Source organism: Nymphalis io, chromosome 19 (assembly GCF_905147045.1).
Source record: "Nymphalis io chromosome 19, ilAglIoxx1.1, whole genome shotgun sequence".
NCBI lineage: Eukaryota > Metazoa > Arthropoda > Insecta > Lepidoptera > Nymphalidae > Nymphalis > Nymphalis io.
In genome coordinates this window covers 3,016,955-3,040,259 of record NC_065906.1, presented here as the reverse complement: position 1 = coordinate 3,040,259, position 23,305 = coordinate 3,016,955, and the positions used below count along the sequence as shown (strand labels likewise).

Genomic DNA, 23,305 nt, shown 5'->3' with positions numbered 1-23,305 from the left:
TGTCGGTGACTATAACTTGCCCCAATTTTGCAACTTTGAAATAACACAGAAATTGCCACAATACAAGGTATCTACAGGTTATGTTCAATAATAATATATTAATAAAATAAAATAATATGCCTGTAAAAAAAAACTCTGGAGATACTTAATAGAAACGGTTGAAATCCCAAGTCTTTACTATATAGCCAATACCACTAGTATTGTCTATAAAGTATAATAAAACCATAAGTTTAATAAAATAAATTATAAGTCTCTCACAATTTTATACTTGCCAATTAATAAAAAAAACCTTATTAAAATATATATATATTAATAGACATAGGTACAAGGTTGTTGAGATGATAAAAGTAATTAGTAGACGATATTTATCATGCAGGATATATAAATTTTGTTATGAGTATAATATAAATATGGAAGGCAATTAGTGTAAAAAGTAGTTGATGTTTTTGTCGCCGGTTCTTTTCGTTAGAATCCACATTCCGAACGCGCAGTTGTGATGACAGACGCGGAACATTGTCATTTTACTAGTAAAATAGCTTCAAAAATGGAATCAAAAGAACTTATTTTTGCAGAAATAAGCAAAGCAAAGCATAGCTTAAAGGACAAATCACATTTAATTTTTTAAATTTGGAAATGTTAAACATTCCTACGTGATAGTTAGTAGTCAACAAGCTATTTCTTGCACCTTCGATGATAACCTTAATCTCGATGATACTTTGTGCAATTCGTAACTGACTCCCTCACCATTTAAATCGGAACACTTGCAATACAAAGTAATAAAGATTAACAGTAGCATAACTGACGAAAAACCTTCTCCTCAAAAAGAGGAGAGGAGGCCTTTAGCCCAGCAGTGGGACATTCACAGGCTGTTACGGTTACGGTATAACTGACGAAAAACCCCAATCCTATCTACCACTAGATATAAATTAAAAAGAAAGTATTGCCGCATTGAGAATATTTTAAATGTTTCTATAGACAAAGGTAACACGATAAAACTTTAATATTAGGTATTCGTAAATATTTAAATAATTGAGACGAAAAATTAAAATCGTGTGGAAATCAAAGATGTCAATGGGATATTTTTTTTATACAAAAAATGATAGTCTCGTTTCCAAGTTAGATGGTAATTCCAGTTAAATGAAAAAAGTTTAAGATATGAGCAAAAAATAAATTTAGATTCCAATGGGAGTAAGTTACATGATAAGGTTTTATTTGAATAAATTATTTTAAATGATTTCTTATAGTATATCAGAATGTACTTAATTGAATTTAGAAAAAAATTATGCATTATTAAGCTATAATATAACGGACTTGACTAAAGCCTGTAAACGACTGAATAAAAAAAGACTATATATATATATTGCATTGTTTTATTTGCGAACGAATAGTAATGGAAACAAAATATAATATATTTTATTACGGATTAATATTCTCCAATACCTGAACAATAATTCCTCTTCCTTTCTTTCTTCCTCTGGAAAAACTTCCTCTCTTATAATCATATGTGTACGTTAGTAGACTTCAAAAAAAGGGAGATTCAGGTTCAGTTGTTTTTAATTTTAACCGAATTGAAATCGATTTTAATGAATCACATAATAGATAAATTTCACGCGTTTTTTACTTCACATCTGCTATTTATACATTGTCTTTATTTGCATCATCGCCTTGGCAAGTGCGTGGGTCAAATCTGAATACAAAAAATGTAATCATTTTAGTACTGAGATTGAGTAAAAATATTTTTAATCTTCATATTGACTGATACGAGACACGAAATGTACACTAAAATTAATTAATTTACCGTAATTTTGTTTTTTAAAAGATAAAAACCTGAGTTCGTCGCCGTTTCTCGGTCAATTCTAAATGCCAAATAAGTGGTAGCTTCAAGTTTGGTACACAGTTGCTTGTACAGACAACTTGAATGAAGTATATGTCGGTTTTGTAATCTGCGATTTGATCCTATCTCTTGAAATTGAATTAATTCTTGTATATAATAACTTGTTTATGTCTTTAAAATTATAATCGATAAGAAGAGATTAACCATTAACGTTATCTTCATACCAATTCAATTACTTATGTAATTAGTTTCTTGATGTTGATACAATATTTAAATTAAAAAGTGGATATATATATATATTTGTATTATGGAAGCAAATATATAAACTTGAAATAAGTACAAATTAATTAATTAGGTCATTGAAGTAAAAAAACGTCGTTACAGATAATTTCCTGACAGAAGTTTGAAACTATAAGTTCATTTAAGTTTTAACTAAGTTGGTTTTAGAACTTAGAAATGTCGACTATTTCGCAACATTATATGGAAATACTCATACGAAGTTAACTTACTTAAAAAAATAACCCTACTGGGGTAGTCGGGTAAAAACTCATAGAGTGTGACATAGACGTATTGCGCACTGGGTAAGCTGACAAGGTAAGGGAGAGATCGCTTTGCGCGATTGCATTATACTATTTATTTATACATCTGTATATATTTATACATGTATATAAACTCAAACTCAAGAACGACCGTATAATGAACATATAAGAAGTCACAGAGAGTAACATATTATAACTTGTAGTGTTGCTGACGAGTTTACCGGTATCGCATCGTTTGAGAGGGTCATCACCAGAGCGACAATTAAAACCGGGAGAAGTGTTACGTATACCTGCGAGATGAGGGCGCGGCGGTCGATACGAGGGGCTTTGCGGGGAGATCTAGTTAAGAAGTTCGGAATGGATGGAATCATTCGTATATTTTAATTTTTAATATATATCATTTTAACATGTACTTCTCTAACTTTATTTACTTACTTAATTATATTATATATAATATAATTACAAAGGATCAAGTAAAATATTGTAAATATATATATATATATATATATATATATATATATATATATATATATATATTGGCTATTTTAACGCTAACGGATACTTCATTTCTTAATATATAGAATTAAATTTAAGAAGAATCCTATCGGTAATATCAATAAGTGTAAATGTGTTGTATGGGAGGCAGACAGAAGAGGGGAGGGTTCATTCCATTTAGCTGCTAAATTGTAGAGCGGGAGGCCATGATTATGTTTACTAACCCCGGCCGCCGCCCCACGGTCTACGCGGACCGAATTAACACTCGATCTTCGTCCCGAAACCGGACTATTTTTGTTTAAACTTACGAATATACTTACAACGTAATATAAATAATTATTGTAACGAAATGTAAAATAAATAAATAAATAAAGGCTTTATCAATTAATTTTTTTTAAGACATAAAATAATTACATAATGGAGTGAATAACCCACGAGTATATATGAATACGTATATTTTTCATATATTCTTTTATCTTATATATTTATTGTCTAAAATTTACACTAAATATTAATTTCGCGCTACATGGCGAATTTAAAACACCTTTTTAATCGCATTATAAATACAAGTCATAAAGACAAAATTAAAACCAGCTAAATTATAATTTCATTAGGTATATTTTGAAATACAATGAGACACTTTAATAGTTTATTATGAAATGACATCTATACATGACGTATATATTGATGCTACGCAAATTGACTGCCTTGGTATATAAGGTACAAACCTATAGAAAGCAAATGTAAAATATAACTTTATATATAATATCTATGTATTACTCAACAGTAATGTACAGAAATCGACGACAAACGTTTAGTGATAACAGAAAGTATAGGATTTCAATCGATCAATCAATCAACAGCCAATCGTTGTCCACTGCTGAACATAGGCCTCTCCCAAGGTGCGCCAAAGCTCCCTGTCTTCCGCCTTCCGCATCCAGTTGGTGCCCGCCACCTTCTTAAGGACCGACGACTTTAAGGGCGCCCTACGCTACGTATAGGATTTATAGGCAACTATCTACATTCAAATTTACAAGGAAGTGGTTTTTAGGAATCCTAAGACATCAACAATTTATAAGAAAAATATATTTGAACCTAATCAAAAGAGTTGAATAGCGCGCCGTCTGACGATAAAAAAACATACAGCGCGGTTGCCAGTTTGTGACCGGCAGCCGTGTGGTATAAACAGATAACTTTTTGTTGCACATTCACATAACACAATTATTTTATTACGATTTAAATCAAATTACTTTTTTTGCGACATTGCCGCTTTTAGGACACGTGTTTTAGGCTTCGATAAAAACAAGAAAGTACAACGCTTTGGCATTTTATTATCTGTAAATATTATGTAATTTAAATTATTATTAATAAAAAAGACACATTTAATATAAAAAACGCATTTAGCTAGTTTTCAGCCGCGTTACTGGTGGTAGAGCTTTGTGCAAGCTCGTCTGGGTAGGTACCACCCACTCATCAGATATTCTACCGCAAAACAGCAATACTTGATATTGTTGTGTTCCGGTTTGTAGGGTGAGTGAGCCAGTGTAATTACAGGCACAAGGGACATAAAATCTTAGTTCCCAAGGTTGGTGGCGCATTGGATATGTAAGCGATGGTTGACATTTCTTACAATGCCAATGTCTAAGAGCGTTGGTGACCACTTACCATCAGGTGGCCCATATGCTCGTCCGCCTTCCTATTCTATAAAAAAAAAAAAAAAAAGTCTTCGCCCGCGTGTTCAGGCGGTCAAGTATAGATTTAACAAAGTAGCCTATGTCCATTCTTGAAAATTAAGCTCGCGAAACGAACGAAGATCTTAAAAGTATAGATGGGCTGTGTGCGATTTGACAAGGAAGAACCAACTAGAAATCAACTGCACCTACTCGACATACAAAATGGAAATAAGGCTACGAACAAATGAAGGACGACGAACGTATTACAGTTACAAATTTCTAGTATTTTTTAATTTTACGACTGGCGTGAATAGTACTTATTATTTTCTTTCTTTCTAGTATCTTATACAACTATCTAACAATCTATTTAATATGTTGCGTTTAATTAGACGACAATAATACATATCGCTGCGATCTCGTAACTTGTAGTGAACTGTTATTGGTTGGCCATTGCTCTCGATTGAGGAAAATCTGCGTACATGTTTATTTGTTCTTTTAAATATATTTGTAATATTTCGTTTGGCCTTTTCGCTTTGTTTTGAGACACCTGCCTGAGTACAGCTTGCGATACAAGTGTACCTAGAATACATACATTATAATACATAGCACACTAATAAAACTTTTCATGTCTGTATTTATATATGAGAGACACACAATGGACGAAAATAATGATGTACCTAATATATATAATAAGTAGAGAAGCTCGCGTCTGCGAAGTTGTAAGTAGCGCTGTTCAGGTAGAAGGTCGCCTAATGAAAGTCGATGAGACGAATGTTTCGGTTTTAATCAGAATTGATAAAATCACCAGTCCGTTGAGACGCTTAGATAAAAAAAAGTGAGTTGTTTGGACTCTGCGGTTTAAAACTTATTGAACATATGTCATATTTATTTTCTTTGCAATATTAATATAAACTACAGTTACTTTATCGTTTACGATGAAATTGAATTTGAGGTTTTTAAAATTTCTACATTTTTTCTAAATGATTATTGTGGGTCTATTGTTAACCCTACCGGAAACGTACACAGCACGCGAGGAACGTAGCTGATAAAACAAATTATCTATGTACGTAAGTAAGTTCTCTATACTAATAAATGTAAAAGATTATTTAAAAAAATGCAATTAAATATATAACGGACAAAGATATTGCTTATAAATTGTATAGAAATTTAATACAAATAAAAACACATATACATCTAAATAACTTGCGAAATAAGTACACTTTATTTTTATATTTATTTTTCGCACAAAATCTTAGACTTGAATATAAATAATTAATCGACTTATAAAACTTTAATCTGCTTGTCCGGGGTCAAATTTGTAATCCATTGTAAAATACTACTTACATATACAAATTTATTTAAATTCTTGTATAGATTATGCAAAAAGCAAAACGTATTTTTTTAAATTAACTTTTTATCGATTAGGAAACAACTAAAAGAGAATTAGGTAAATGTTTGCTGCAAATAGTATTAATTTCGATATAACTTTAAATAATATATTATGGCGTGATACTTTGTCTTTGGTCATCTTGCAGAACGATTTGCAATTGTAAAAAAATAATATGATTATAAAATAAACAAAATTAGTGGCAACATTTCGTGCAAGCTCGTCTGAGTAAGTACGACCCAGCATCGATCATCAATACTTTGTACTATTATGTTGTCGTTTTAAGGTATTTGTGTGTATATAACATCTTATTTTCTCCTGGTTGGCCGCATTAACGGTGTATCAGCTCGAAGTTAGCAGTGTTTACACTTCCATACCTCGGAACGACCGAAAAGGCGTTGGTTCTGCGACTGAATTCTTTGCGGATTGCTGTCAAATCGGATAAAGATAATGCATATTGCATATTTACTCATACACTTGTGCATTATAATATGTCCTGTGCAGTTGGTTAAGATTGGCCATCGTGACCGAAATCCAGAAATAGATTGTATTTTTACAATGTCAATTGGGTGAAGGTTAACAATTATCAAATAAACAACAACAAACATCGCTGTTTTATATATTATATTTAACAGCCGTTTTACTATTTTGGCTTCACAATCTTATGTAAAAATAGTTAAGCCTATTGTCAATAAATATAACATTTTTTGTCCAAATATTTATCAACTCAAATCATAAATACTTTCGTATTGATTTATTTATTATAAAAAAAAAATGGTACTTAAGCCATGATAGAACTAGGAATTAAGACTATACAAATAACTACACATTAAACATTTTATTAAAGGAATTAGACTAGAAAATTGTTTCTGAAAAGGTCAAATAAATCGATATTTGCATTATAGTTTCCACGTCAAAGTGTAGAAGGCCCAAGGTTGTATGGTACAAAAATCGTCACATTTCTGATTCGCGTGCTCGCGTGATCCCAACTGTTGGCTGTTACCCTCGATCGACGAATCCAGCCGAGTCTTGATATAACAAGACGATATTTATCTTCGTACGGTACGGTTGTATATCAAGACGTTTTAATATGTAATTGATACGACAAATAAATCTATATTCAACTGTGCCATTACTGTAATTGCTGTTCATAATAACAATATTTATGATTGGAATTTTGTAATAGTAGATTTTTGAACTATTTTAAATACGGGACGAAATTCTGATATTTTTATTGATATATTATGTGATCCGTTTCGGTCATGGCGACCATTTTTTAGACAAAACTACTAGAGAGACTACTCGAGAGATATTATAATTAACTAGTGTGCGCAAATATATGTGCATTATCTATTCCAGCTCTCATAGTCCGATGGGGCGACAATCCGACACGATCAGAGAGAGATCAGGCACACGTCCAGCGGCTTTACGTGCTTGAGTGACAGAACACACTCACGACTTCGCTACTGCCTTTGAGAATATGTTAACAGGATAACTCATTAACTTTTTATCCATCCTCCCTAAAAATATAGCTACTATACACTGTCGGTTTTTTTAATTTTTGACATTTGCCTATCTGTTCTTGATTAACTAAAATTAACTTTAAAATGTGTAATGGCAGAAATATGCAAACTCCCTAATGTTATTTTATTATCTTGTTTATCTTCTCACATGCATTATAATACCGTAAATATAAGTTTTTTTAAGGTTATTTATCATGCATCATAATAATATAGCACTTAGTGACGGGATCGAATGTATAAATCGAAAATAATTTGATACATAGATGAACCAGTATAGAAAACAAATCCATTTACTAAAACAAATATCAATTAAATATATAAACTAAATAATCCAAAAAACTTCTGCAATACATATTAAAAAAAAAAAACGAAACGAAAATTAAGCAACCAAATAAATATTCACAAAATATGTATTTCAGTATAATTAATAAATTTAAATAAATATTTATTTTTCGTCTTTCCGAAACGGAACGTTAACCCACGATATACCTATTATAAACTATTAATATTGAATGGAAATTATGAGAAATAAAATATAAATAATAATGCATGATACGACATTTTACAATCGTATCAATATCAATATAGTTTTGCAATATAATAGGAAGTAATGGAACTTGCAGTAAAATTAAGGATAGTAACTATTTCCGTTTCATGAGACGAATGTTATTCAAGAATTCGTAAACATTGTATGGTCTGTTTCGATGTTATAAATAATGTTTTGAAATACAAATAGTTACACTAACGTTTAAACAACTTCGACTTTACCTATAAATGCTTTTAAGGGTGTGATTAGTTAAACAATGCTGCTCTTCTTCTTATACTGTACTGTCTTCTTCTTATACTGTACTGTCTTCTTCTTATACTGTACTGTCATAGATTTGCCTGAAGTTTGAGGCTAATTCCTTCTTTTCTATTACGTATTAATTATATTTAGTGTCATATATTTCAAAATGATATCTTATTTATATGTAAAAATCTTTTATTTAAATATATTTTTTTATACTTTGAAAAATTATTTAAATAAAAATCGATCTAAAGTTATTGTTAGTGTTGAATGATAATTGACTAGTATTAAACCTATATATTTATAGATTAGTTTCATAAATATTAAATAATCACTCGATTATTGAATTTACAAAGTATGGGCCACCTGATGGTAAGTGGTCACCAACGCCCATAGACATTGGCATTGTAAGAAATGTTAACCATCGCTAACATCACAAATGCGCCACCAACATTGGGAACTGAGATGTTATGTCCCTTGTGCCTGTAATTACACTGGATCACTCACGCTTCAAACCGGAACACAGCAATAACAAGTACTGCTGTTTTGCGGTAGAATATCTAATGAGTGGGTGGTACCTACCCAGACGGGCTTGCACAAAGTCCTACCACCAGTTACATCTTGCAACACTTAATCCAAGAAGATAATAAACGAATATAATTTATCATTGTAATAATACATATATTTTATATTCAATAGTGACATATCAAATAAATAAATGTTTAGTTAGTGTAACGGCTAGGCTATTTTTCGACCGGCTTCTTAACAGAAAAATAACGTAAATCACTTTTATAATCATCGTTAAATAACTTTTTTCAGTTTTTTTTATAGTTTGTGGAATGAGCTCCAGACCTTTTCCTTAAATGGAGAAGAGGCATTAGCCTATGGTAAGACTTTAACATGCTTTATTTTACTTTACGCCCTTCTATGCGCGCAGCTCAAATGCGACAGAGCTTTTTAAAGTAACAGCTTCCTACGTTGTACATATCACAATCACAAACAATAAAAAACGAATCGTCTAATTTTTCACACTTATTGAGCACGTACATTTTTTTTATTACAATCGGTTAACCATTAGCGAAGATATTAGATGATAAATAAAACAAGAAGTCAATACATTATTTTTCAACCCTCCTACCACTCTTAATTGTAGATGCGCACAAACGGGCTTAAGCGGATAGGTTTACAATATAATGGCCGGTCACTATTTATTTTAATGAAGAAAAATAAATAAATTGCCTTATTATATAATTAATATTCTCATAAGGTTCGGGATTTGAATTTAATTCTGTTCTGCATTTTGGAAGTTAAGTAACACAAAAACAAGTCTTAAACAAGGTGTCACGCGTATTTATTACATTTTTTTTATAAATTTTTATTATAATCCAGTTTCTAATTGGTTACCTATTGGTAAATGGTCATTCCACCCAAAGTTAATAGCACTGTAAGAAATATTAACCGAGCTCTTACACCGGCAATACGCTGCAAACCATCTTAGATGTTACGTTATTTGCGCCTGTCATTAGACTGACTCACTCACCCCTCAAATCATAACACATTGATATTAGGTTATATCGGCGGTAAAACAACTTGTGAAATGATGATACAAACCGAAACGGGCTCACTCAAAACCTTATTTATATGTATTTATAGATTTCGCAAAAAAGCATTTATTAATATAAAAAGGAACCAATGAATTTAAATTAATTTCATGAACTTCTTCATAACCGAGGCAATGACTTTCATCTTATTAAAGCAAAAGATAATTATAATGAAAAAAGTTCCATATTGATATTTCAAAAAGAAGCCAAATATTGTAATAATCGAAGTTTCCAGACACCCCGCTGCGAAAATTAGTACGAGCTAGATCCACTTAATATAGGATAATCGTCTATTTATAGAAAATAATCAAACGTAAGTATTACCACATGGGTTCGTTTGATGCAGAGCGTTACAAGCTTAAATGTATTAATTTCTATGAAGTATATAAGTATATATATATCATTTTTTCGGCAAACATCGACATGGCATCGATTTATTTTCATATCACTTTATTTTCCCCTTTTTCCTTTACCGATTTAATTAGTATAGCATTCTTACGTCATCAGCGATAAATATTGTTTCGGTAATTTTATGAAAATGTTACATAATATATTTTATCTCAAATTAAAAATAGTATAAATATTATCTATACTATAAATATGTAAGTTCAGTCGTTGAACCCATTCGTTGTTCGACCTATAAACTATTAATGTTGAAATATTTCGCATTATGCTCTCTCTTGAGGGTTATTGCCTAGTGTTGTTACTCACTTTGATGCTTATCAGCTAATTGTATGAGAGGGTTTGGCAGGTCCCGCCGCCTGTAGAAGCACATGACCTTTGCTTCCACGTTCCCCGACGCGGTCTTGTTTAATTCTTCTATGCGTCGAATTTGATACGGAGACGTCGACGACGTCTCGAAATAGACGCAGTCTGTGGACAATGACATTGGATGTAATTAAATTAATTAATAAAATGTTCTTACATGTACGTAAGTCTGAAAATATTTCAGGCTATATTTGATAATAAAAATTGGTTTAGTTTTATAGTTAGCTCGATCATAGAGTGTACCACCACTTGATAGTAAGCGGTAGTTTCTGCCTATAGAATGGCATTTCAAGAGCAATACAAATGCCAATGCGCTGCCAACTATAGGATTTACGTAGTTTTTTAATTCGGTCCCTTCAGTAGCATTATATGAAGGGTAAAATTAATACATATAAATTTATAAATAGACAAATATGTTGTTATATATACATACTCATATTAAACTTTAAGAGAAAATAAACTTCGAATAAGATAATATTATGAATATAATTGTCAAGAACTTTTTATTTTGGCAATCAATATGTTAAGAAAAAGCCTGCTCCTTAAAAGACTATTAAATCCGAGTACTACGCTACTTGACTTTATTAGGCGGTGCGCGAACCGGTCGGACAGCTCAAAATGAAAGCGAAATGCATGGGAACGACATCTTCGTGCAAGCCTACGCGGTTCGTGACGAAGTGCAGCTCAATTTTGTCGTCACCGAGCCTTACATTATAATAAACATTTAACATGTGGTAGTAATAATTCATACGAAATCTGCAGGAGGACGAACAAGTGGTCCACTACGTAAATTGTAAACTGCGGCCGGCTACAGGATATTCGGATAGAGATTTACGCACACACTACCGATGCGATGCCAACTGTAAGACTAAGTCTTCGTCGTTTGTAAATAAACAAGACAAACCGACTTGTTATAACGAAACACTAGAGAACGTTATTTTTTTGTAACAGAACTATAGATTACAGAATATATTAAGAATACACTCTATTACCTTTTGGATATTAAATAAATAATAACAAGTAATAATTACAAGTCATCGATTTTTTATTTTAAATATATTGAAAAACTTTGTATGTGTACAAATTCAAATGCTATTTGTGTTAGTTAATAATCAGCGATCTTATGCCGGTTATGATCGTGTATAAGGAATATAATTATTAATTTATTGTCGATAATATAACGTTATTATATTACAATATTAAAAATTAGCTTTTTATTTTTAAATAAGTTCAAATAGTTGATGTTAGCCACGAAGGCTTTTTGCAACGAAGAGTAACCAAATCAAGAAATCTGAAAGGTCAGAAATCCGACATGACTTGAATTTGGCTCAACCGAGATTCAAACTCAGAACCTGAAATGGGACCTTATAAGGTTAACACTGGATTAAAGAGGATTTTTTTTTATGTTTAGATATCAAAGATAACAATTCCAATACACCAAGTATTGAATGTTACGTTTTGATCAGCTTACTTATTCGGTGTTTTATTGTAACATAAAAACCTGAACGAAGCAATAAACGGCCCTTTAATAGTTTTATATAATCAATCGTCTCTTGGATTAAAGACGAAATTTATGAATAAAATAATTAAATAATAATATTTTTTTATCGATTATTTTTTAACATAGATATTTGACCTTCGACATTACTTGAATACATAACATTCCTACTGTCAAATTAATTATTTTCGAAATGAAAAAAATCTCGTTCGGCGTCTATATGTTATACAATTTTTTTTGTTGAGTAGAAAAGAACTTTTGGTATGCTAATAGATAATTGAGTATTTAGTTATACATTAATCTCTTTCTTTCTTTCACAATTGATTTGACATTCGAAAGAAGAAGACACAGCGTTGTTTAACCAATCACCTCTTATAATACGTATTATAGATTAGTTTAAAATATTATATACACAAGATTTTCAGTAACAACAAATTATATGCTTAACATTAACAAATATTAATAAACATCTAAAATCGATGTTTTATGTTGATGGCACGTATCGTTCACGGCTATACGCGAACGTAATTATAGTAAATAATGAAGAGACTTTTACCCAATACTACTAATCGACAGAATGAGTAAAAATATTCTACAACATTTATACACTAGCATTGACACGTACACTAAACAACTGAAAAACAGTGAGAAAGTTCGAACCTTTGGTCAATTTTCTGAATCACAATATAAAACTGAAGTGAAATGTCTAGTTTTTAACTTAACAGTAGCTGTCAAAAGGTTTTATTTTTCAGCTTTGATCAACGAACAAAAGCTAGAAATATATCACATTGTATACTAAATAGATTCAAAACTACTCGCATTAAAGGGTAATACAATTAGATTATTGAAACAAGGGGAGAGAAGCGTGGATATTGAAATGTATTCGGCAAAATATTCGCCATTTTAACTGAACTAGTTGAACATACTGAATACTGAAACCAATATTCGATTTATAGCTAAATATAAGCTATAATAATATTATAAAGGCGATAGTTGCTCTGTCTACTTGTAATAACGCTTCTATATAATCATGAAACGAATATGATGAAATTTGCAAGCTTGGACCCCAAACAAAGGACATTGGCTACTACTTTTTTTTAATACCTATCACCTGCACCTAAAACACGGGCGAAGCCGCGACAGAGAGACGACATACATATTTACTTTCAGATTTATAATAGAAGTATAGATAAATAACCTTGTTTATATACATATGTAGTACAATGTTAATAGTATTGTATTAACAAATGTAATATGGTAACGTATAAATAAAGGCGTAGCATTTATCGCTTCGTACATGTCCCTGCTTACGACACTCATGAGCTTCGGTTCGGACCAAATGAATTAACGAATGAAATGGCGGCATTTACCGTTACAATTTACAATAGAACACGCGACTTGCGCACAACGACTCCACAGTGGGGATAATATTCTAAATCTCAAACTACTCCATGCGACTTAATATAATGGCTAACGTGATAAGGAAACGAAATTCATATTAATGAAATTTCATTTGAAATGTAAAATACCTTATTACTACTCTTTTTTTTTTCTTTAAATGATAATGTTCTTTGTTATAATTCTTAACTTAAAACTAAATAAGCATGCGATTACGTAAAAGTGTATTAGATTAGTTCATGGAACTCAAGTACCTATGTATTGTATAACCATATTATGTCGGACGCTACAACACACATATATGTACATACATATCGATCGAGATAAACATAACGTGAGATTCTATTTAATCGGTCATTTTTGTTTCTTGTACATTCCATCGACATTAGGAGCCTCATTAGATCAACATATATTTGTCTAACGATGTGATGTAAAGCCGGTTCAATTATTTTTATTCTTTTTTTTTATAGATTGTCCATTTGGACCACCATCCTTTCTCTATTTTTTTTGAGAATAATATCAATACCCGTTTTTAAGGAATTACTAATTTTCATGTTTACCCCTCCAATTAAGCGTAAAGCTTGTGTTAGAAGTGGGGACGAAAACAGCCCAAGGTGCCAGGATTAAAGTTGTGTCTTTTATATTGCTAGGCGGCCCGTAAACCACTGTGTTATCGACGCTTAAATGTATGATTGATTTATGATTTAAATATATGAGATATAAAACATCTCCAAGAAAAGGGATTCCATCCTGACATTATCCTGCCTTACTTATCCTACCAACTACTTGTAAAAATATACACACAGCTGTAGTGGAAAATTTAAGTATAACAAATGTCTTAAAGGCATATTATTATTACAACAAACGATTAATCTTAAAAGATTTTCATAAATATTATAGGATAATAAAATTATAGATAACACTTATAAAATTTTCCATACGATACTTGAGATGGTATTTCATCGTCGTTACAAAATTAACCTTTATTCATGTTTAATATAACTAAAATAATAGTTAACAAACAATAGTGTTAGGAACATGACACATACTGGAATGTGTGTTAATTTTTGTGTTATAGATAAAATATAAACTCGATAGATCTTTTAGAGACACGAAATAATGTTTTTTCTAATGTTTACTTTGAGAATGTATTTTTTCTACTTCTTTTTTTTTCGGCGCGTATCTATGCTAGTTGAGCTCAAAATACTCTGCCAATGTCACGTATAAAAGAGATGACATATATAAGATCAATCGGTTTCTGTTTGAAGTGTTTAATGATGAGTAAAAACTATGTAATACTACAGTAGATATCTAGAACAAAATGCTAATTATGCGAAACAAAATTATAGCAAATGTTTAATCGGTAAGCAGTATCGTAAAAAACATTCGTTCCTTTATCAGTTTGACATAAATGTATGAAATTCTAAGGTCATCCGGGTCACAGCAATGACACTGAAAAATACGTGACGCCTTTGGTTTCGTGCGTGTTTGTTTATGTGTGTGCGCGGGTAAATATAAATGAAATTCAACATTTCCTTAAATTATACTGACACAAAGAGTTCAGTTTTATTTGGTTTTTCCTTTGAATTCAGAAACAAACCACTAATCCAAAAGTTTGATACTGTTATAAGTAGTTTTACGACGGACATAACAAATAGCAAAAACTATTGTAGAATAAATTATACTTCACATTAGATTAGTGTCCCGTAATCTAAGAGGAAATAGTTTGTCCGTGCGCTTTTCAGAAGAACGCTAACAAGTGGCAGTATCGTTTTAACAAAACCTTATTTTGGGAGTATTGTACATACATAACGGAATACGCAACAACATACATCTATCTTTCATATATACCGTAGCAAACATTTACATGATCAATAAAATGACTAACTATTTTATTAAGGCTAAATACTCGTTTTATGAATATCAAGTATATTAAAATAAGCGATAATTACCAATAATATGAGTTTGGTTAGAAATTCTCAGTAGTAGCCTGAAGTTAAGAAGTTGAAGTGTTACAGTCTCGCGCCTCGGAAAGCATGTAAAGCCGTTGGTGTAGCACCTGATCTCCAGTTCGAGACAGACTGCCTTTCCATCGAGTTACGAGAGTGAGTTATTAGGAACCGCATTTGTATACTTTATGTTTTACACACAATGTTTAGTCTTTCAATTTCATCGAAATTCGGTAAGCCTATGTCTATATCTTTAATTGAAAAAAATGACGCGTAGTTATAACATAAATGTACCGATATGAAAAAGACGAGTGGGGTTATTTATAAAGAATAACCGTAAGCAAGACTATTCTTATGATCTTCAGACATTACAAGCGTCTTGACTCTTGAGTTGCTCACAACATTCGACGGGAACGATGATCTTGATAAGAGAATAGTTCGAAATCAGTGAAGGTTTAACCGGAAAATTCTTAAATTATGTAATTACTTAAAATCTATCAACGGTAGACTCTATTATTGTCTACTGTTACAAAACAAAAGTTTACATCATTATTTGTTGCACAATTAACTCTAGTCCAACGATAAAATATAATTTTAAAACACAATGTCAATTTACTACAAAGCAACATCTACGTTATGATAATTATCTTAGATTCGTATCAACATATATTTAAAGGGAATCGATATGTTAACATGATAGAGCAAACATTCATCGCGTACTAAATATTAGACGGCGATCATCAAGTTTTTTTTTAATCTTCACCGCGATATGCTCTCCGTTCTTTTGCTGCATATTTCTATTATTTGGAATTTGGTTGTTTGTGGTGCCTGCATGTTTTTATTTTCACAATCAAAATTTCACGATTTCAATTTGCTTTCTGTTTTAATATTTTTCAGGCATAAGGCATTAAATTACATCGCCAACGTCTATGGGCGGTGGTGACCACTTACCATCAGGTGTCCCATTTGCTCGTCCGACAAACACAAAAAAAATACTTCCTCGACAGTTATTTAATTAAATATCTATTTTAAAATTCGAAGACAGTATAAACTTTATATCTTTATTATGAATCAAAATCTTTATAGTAATATCAAATGAATTATAAGAAAAAAATATAACCTGGATTATTATAAATTTTAACATAGATATTCTAAGATTTCGTTAAATTCGGATTGCCTTATACTTTCGTATATAATGCGTCTTTTATGCAGATTTACCAACAGTAAACCATAATAATAAGCCGAATACAGCGCAGTCATAAAAACTGGAGTGTCGGCGGTGTCATGACCCAGCGACAGTAAGAACTCTATACGTACGGAACTTTATAATGTGCTCCGTAGTCCATACTGATTCATTTACATAGATATAGACACACACGCGGGGCAACAAGCGTGGCTGGCTCGCCTAGCGCACATACACACAGCTCCCATAGTTATGTATGTATAAGTAGAGGCATTATGCGGTTGATAGCGATGTTAACGCCCGTTCAGTTTTGCCAAGACTTTAGTGTATTTTTGGAACGTGTCAATAAGTAAGTGTATAGTAAATTTAGCCCAGCCACGTCATAGATGCTTGAGAATTATTGGATTTCCCTCGAATCGAACGCAGTTTTAAAATTTTAAAATATAATCATTTTTTTTTAAATAAACGATACATCTCATTTAAAACATTATGTCTGACATTAGATAATAATATGCGAAAACGATGCCACATAATGGAATGTACTATTATATTTTGGCTTCTGCTTTTCTGATAATCTTTAATTTTGCATAACAACGCCCGATATAATGGCGACGCATATTTAAATAGTCTTAATAAGTTATTCATATTATCCAGTTTTTTAAATGAAATTGAGGATGTAACAATTTTAAATGTTTTTTTTATATACTTATGTAACATTTTGTTTGTGGTTAATAATTAGAATCAATAAGACGTATATCCGTAAAAAATTTTGCAAAGTAATTATTAATTGTTTTTGTCAATAATATATTTGTTAATTAATTTTGTGGGGCGTACCACACAAAGACCTTTAAATATACTTTTAGTTGTTACAATAACATTTTACGGTCTTTATTTTTAATGTATTTTAATTTAAACATTGTTTATAAGTAGCACACTGAGTCCTTTCTTTCTGTTCAAAAGAACAAGACACAGCATTGCTTAACATCCAACCTAAACAACATTTATAGTAAACCCCGTTAATGTTTAAGAACAAATAAGATAATTTAAATAAAAATTTTGAATCACTGCGAGAATAATTTTGCGTCATTAAAACTATTTAAAAATATAAAAATTAAAGCGGTATAGGGCTAGTGAATTTTAATACCATTCCATAATTTCAGTCACCGTAAACTTGAAACACTGCATAGGAACATTAAAGGGCTGTAACTTTACATAAACTACAGTAATTTTGATTTTAACGAAGCCGTAAAACTGCAATTTAACAAGAATAAAATTATTTATCATCGTCGAACGTCCGTTTAAGCAATCATGAGATGGTTTGCAAACACTTACCAATTAAGTGTTTGTCGAGCAAACAATAAAAAACTAATACGTGTGCATTTCGGATCATTGGCCTACTAACTCATTTCGTTGACGATGAAAAGATAAAATACGTTACGGATTCAGATAAAAATATTTTATTTAACGGTGTCCTATTTGAAGAACAGGAAGGTTTAATGAAACGGTACGGTTTCTTGGTGGTAGGGCATTGTGCAAGCCCATCTGAGTAGGTATCATCAGACAATCTACCGCATTCATATCTAAACAGCAACACTTTGTATGATTGTGTTCGGGTTTGAAAGGCGAGTGAGCCAGTGTAACTACAGACACAAGGGCGCTAAGGGCAACTAGCGATGTACTGAGTGATTAATATTTCTTACTTCGCCAGTGTCTATGGGCGATGGTGACACCTTATCAAGTGACCTATTTGCCAGCACGCTTACCTACTTGATTAATAAAATATATATTTTCGTTATTCAAATGTAATTTTAATAGTTTAATGTAGTAATATTTATTATAATTCTAATAATAAACTTGTTTATTTCAACGTTTGAAACAACTATTCCTGATATCACGGTAAACAAACATCATATGAAGATTTCAAACGTACATCGCAAGTTGACATCCGGGCAAATTTTTATTCTTAATTTCGGTAACTATTCTTCGTTGTGAAAGAAAAAAGTTTTTTTTTATAGGCGTACGAGCATATGGGCCACCTGATGGTAAGTGGTCACCAACACCCATAGACATTGTAAGAAATGTTAACCATCGCTTACATCACCAATGCGACACCAACCTTGGGAACTCACTCACCCTTCAATCCGGAACACAACAATACCAAGTACTACTGTTTTGCGGTAGAATATTTGATGAGTGGGTGGTACTTACCCAGATGAGCATGCACAAAGTCCTACCACCAGTATCTTTAGAAAAACTGAGAACTTTATACATATAACAGTACCAAGGACGATGACCAGGCTATGACTTGATCTGTATGATGATATGATCCTTAATAGTATTTTCTGTTAATGAGGAAGGGACATCGTTCTAGCAATGGGACAGTTAAGGGCACGAATTAATATATTACTTTTATTAATTCACGTGCTGTTATTTAAGATTTAACTAAAAAGGGAAAAACTAAATACTAATTATTGTATTATTATAAGCTACAAGACTTTTGAAATAGGTAGCAGTTGTAACCTTAAGATATACGGTGCCAGATTTGACACGACTTTCTTAAAATACAGGTAAACTATGAAAAAAACATACGCTAAAATTGAGATATATAGATGATATACCTCTTTCGTATTTTTTAACGATAAGCAAATCCGTGTTTAGCCATGTATTATATATTTAAACCTTTTCTGATATGAGTTTTAAGTATATTTCAAAATCAGCTTGGAGACGTTTTTTCGTTTGCAGTAGTGCAATATAATATACTGTGTATGTATGCAAAGTGTGTGTGAAAGTAACTCACTCTGTTTGTTACGCTTTTACGGCTAAACCACTGAACCTATTCTGATAAAATTTGCTATGAAGCAAGCTAAATCCCAAGAAAGGACATAGGGTACATTTTTATTTTATTAGTATGTACCTATAAAATGTATTTGTTTATCTAAACTGGTGACGGTGAAAGCCTCCAAGCCGATGATTTGGCTACATATATTTAATAGCTTTTTGCCAGGCATTACAAAAAAACCTTCATTAGTATATATTTTACAGATCGTGTAACCAAACATATTTTTGTTAGGTTAGATATACGATAGCATTGTTTAGCGCGACTGAAAGACTTACGAAACATCGTTATAATTTTAACGGCTACTTTTAAAGCGGTAACGTTTTGAGTATGGAGACGATGTGCGTCGGAAAATTGTTAGTAAAATAATAAATTACGGCAACTGGTCGGTCGAGTTTAGCTTGACAGGACCAGTTTATTGTTCGGAAACGTACTTAGGTATGCAACTTTCACCAGTGGACGACGGTAATTGCGAGCTCATAGCGTCAAACCAATCATTGTTTCCTATATGTTATGATCGCGTCATTTACTTTTTATAACATTATTATTATTTTATATCTTTTTAATTCAAGAGATAACGGTTCATCTTAGTTAATCCACGGTACATATCAAAACATAAGATTACTTTTTCGTTACTAGATTAACCATATAAGTTATACAAGATCTCCTCAACTTCTATGATATGTTTTTCAATTGGGTCTTTATTGTAGTTAATTAGTATAACATACAATATGAATTCTTTTAGTCATAAAAGCAATTTATGAATTAAATATATAATTTTTAGCATTTAAATTGTCACATTTTACCATTAAAAAATGTATCTGAGCGATTACCGGCTTCGTTGCTGCGTTCGACTTCTCATATTTGTACTAAGAACATATTGGGCTAGTAATTTTGTCCTCTAAATTATCTAATATCGGATGTTTTAAGAGCAGGATTAGGATAAAGGTACTAATCGACGTACGACGAAAAGTTCGACTAACATAGCACCCGGACCAATTAATCTAAGCGAGAATTTAACCCGCGACCCTCGGTTAAAAAACAGGTTAGCTGCCACTGCGCCAGACGACCAAATAAAATATGTGATCTAGCGTCTACGAAAAGTTTTTATGTCGTGTAATTGGAATCAAATTCTACGAATATTTCGTAACGTAAATTCGTGCTGTAAAAAAAACTCGGGTTGACCCCATTGTTGCCACTATAATAGTATACAGCTGCCCCATCTTATGTATCAATATAAAGGGGCTGAATAACTGCTGGGCACTTATTCTGATTAACCAAACTGTTGCAGTTTTAGCGAAAACTCACAAACACGGTCGTCGTGTACATTCTAATGTGAATTTGAAAAAAAAAAAAAAACAACAAATTAACGGATTTCGTAAAGTGCAGTAGAGCTTAAAATCGGGTTTTTTATTTATTTCATTCAATTTGCTTTCAAAGAGATTACATTTTTTTAGTCGTAATATCTCCAACAAATTTAACATTATTCTGTTAATTTTGAAATTACATAAACGTCCGCTTTAACACACTCAAGTAGTGTAACTTGAGTTAATACATAGACAAAGATTGTCATTTCATGCCCAGATCACATGCAAAATAATGACGCTCAAATAAAAATATATCAATATTTTCTTAACACTAAAAGTAAACAAAGGATCTGAGAATAAATATTCTTGGTTGAAAAAAATACTTATATAACTATGAAAAATATTCAACAAAATGAAAAAATAGTTTAAATCAGAATTGCTATCAATACGATAATACATATCAACATCTAGATAACCAAATATCTAAAGGAAGGAGGAAAAGGATATCTAAGGAAAAGCTCTAAATATTTAACATAAAGTTACATCAAATATTACTATCATTAAGCACTTAATGCTTTAGTTTTTTAAATCTTATATACATAAATTAAACTTCGATATGTACCTAGCAATAACTCTTTTATCATTTAATATTTAAAACTCAATTTTATTTCTTTAAAGCATAAGCAGTACAAGCACAACATCCATCATACTATACTATGCTTTTATTATATAAAATGCTGACAATAATCATAATATTGATTGCATAAAAATGCTTTGTGACGGGACAGTATTATTAAGAAGTCATAACTGATATGTATGCAAAAAATTTATGTATTAATGCAACATGCATTTTAATATGAAAATGTGAATACATTCTAAAAATTTGTATCTAAATTGTTTTAATGTAGAATTAAGACAAAAACAAATTTACACAAATAAAAGTGAATTTGTTTAATTATCGAATCTGTCAACACCAATGACCATACAGTTTTATACAAGGAAATGTAATTTTTTTTAACATTTCTCTCTTACTGATGGTGGATAAATTAATTACAAGAATAATTTTACTTTACATAAGAATTTGATACAACAAGATGATTGATGATTAAACTTAAATGGGTTGCAATAATTTTAAACTAATATTTAGTACTTGGCTGGTAAAACTTTATTTTACACATTAAATAATTCAATTAATTTAAAGATTTGATTAGATTTTATCTTTAAACATGGCATAGTTTTTATACAAATCTTTTTGTATTACTCTTTAGCTTTCTAGTTAATTTACAAAATAAACTAGATATTAGATTCATATAAAATTTTCTTCTGATTTGACCTCAATTAACTAAACTGGTTTAATTACTATTATTATTAAATTCATAAAAATATTTTAATAACAGTTTTGAAATATTGTATTACAATCTTTGAAGAAAATGTGGAACATTTAGTAAGCGAAGTAAAAGTTGACACAGTACTATCAAAAAGGTGAATGAACTTATTTACATAGGTGATTAAAAGTATGTGAAATAAAAACATGAAAGGAGTTTTAATTAGGCATTTTTAAATAGTATAGATTACATTATTAATTTTTAGAGTTAAATAAAAAAAAGTATGTTAATAAGTTAATATTAAAAAATATATGAATTTTCGAATGTATTGTTTAGATTAATTATACCTTAAAATGTTCGTACTTTTTAATAAAATTTCAAGGTAATATATTTTATGTAGGTCAAGTTTTTCTCCACTACACAGAAGTATTTATTGTATAAAGGTATTTTAAGAAAAAAATAAACATTATACTCATCTTAAATAATCAAACTTAAATGAAAAAGCTAAATGTTTGATTAAAAAAAAAAACAATTTGTTTACTGATGCATAAAGTTTTAACAATTAATAATATAATAAATATGTAATAGGAATATATTATAAAATAATGATGTTCAATTTAATTATGTATTAAAAGTTTGGTATGAATGTAAAACAATGGTTTGTTAATATGATACAAGTTTACAATGACGTGATATTTAGTGATAGGAAGTAGTCTAAAAGGAAGAGCTAATTAACATTCGGCGTGGCGACCGCGAAGCGCGCCACACGAGTCGCCAGCTCCCGCGACAAAGCCAACTCTCGACCACCACATAGAGGCGCCCCCAACTAACACCCGCCATATAAAATATAAACTTCAACCGAATACACAAATAATCTTGACCCTTAACTCAGCATGCATCACACTGAGTAAATGACCCATCGTAGTACCCATTAAAATCGAAATATATAACAAAATGTTTTGACAACATCAATTATAACCTAAAATCTCGTGTCAAACCTAACAAAACTCGACAAAGAATATAGAAAACGCACTTATAAACAACCGCCAAGACTTCGATTCCCATGTCTAACAATCCGCACGCAGATACGCAAGCCGATACAGTGATACCTAGATGCAAATGCTAATGCCCTATTTGAAGAAATTTGGTAAAATAATAAGTTATTGATAAATACATTTTAGCCGGCAAGTTTTGTTCAAAAC

General features: G+C 31.0%; 1 protein-coding gene across 1 annotated transcript in view; it reads right to left on the bottom strand.

Annotated features, from left to right (window-relative positions):
• The window catches only part of LOC126776200 (metastasis-associated protein MTA3), a 59,852-nt gene that overhangs the window by 36,015 nt on the left and 532 nt on the right, over positions 1-23,305 (bottom strand). The window contains exon 2 of the mRNA XM_050498499.1: positions 10,551-10,712. Within this exon, the coding sequence (XP_050354456.1) occupies positions 10,551-10,712 (162 nt within the window). The remainder of the gene's footprint in view (positions 1-10,550; positions 10,713-23,305) is intronic.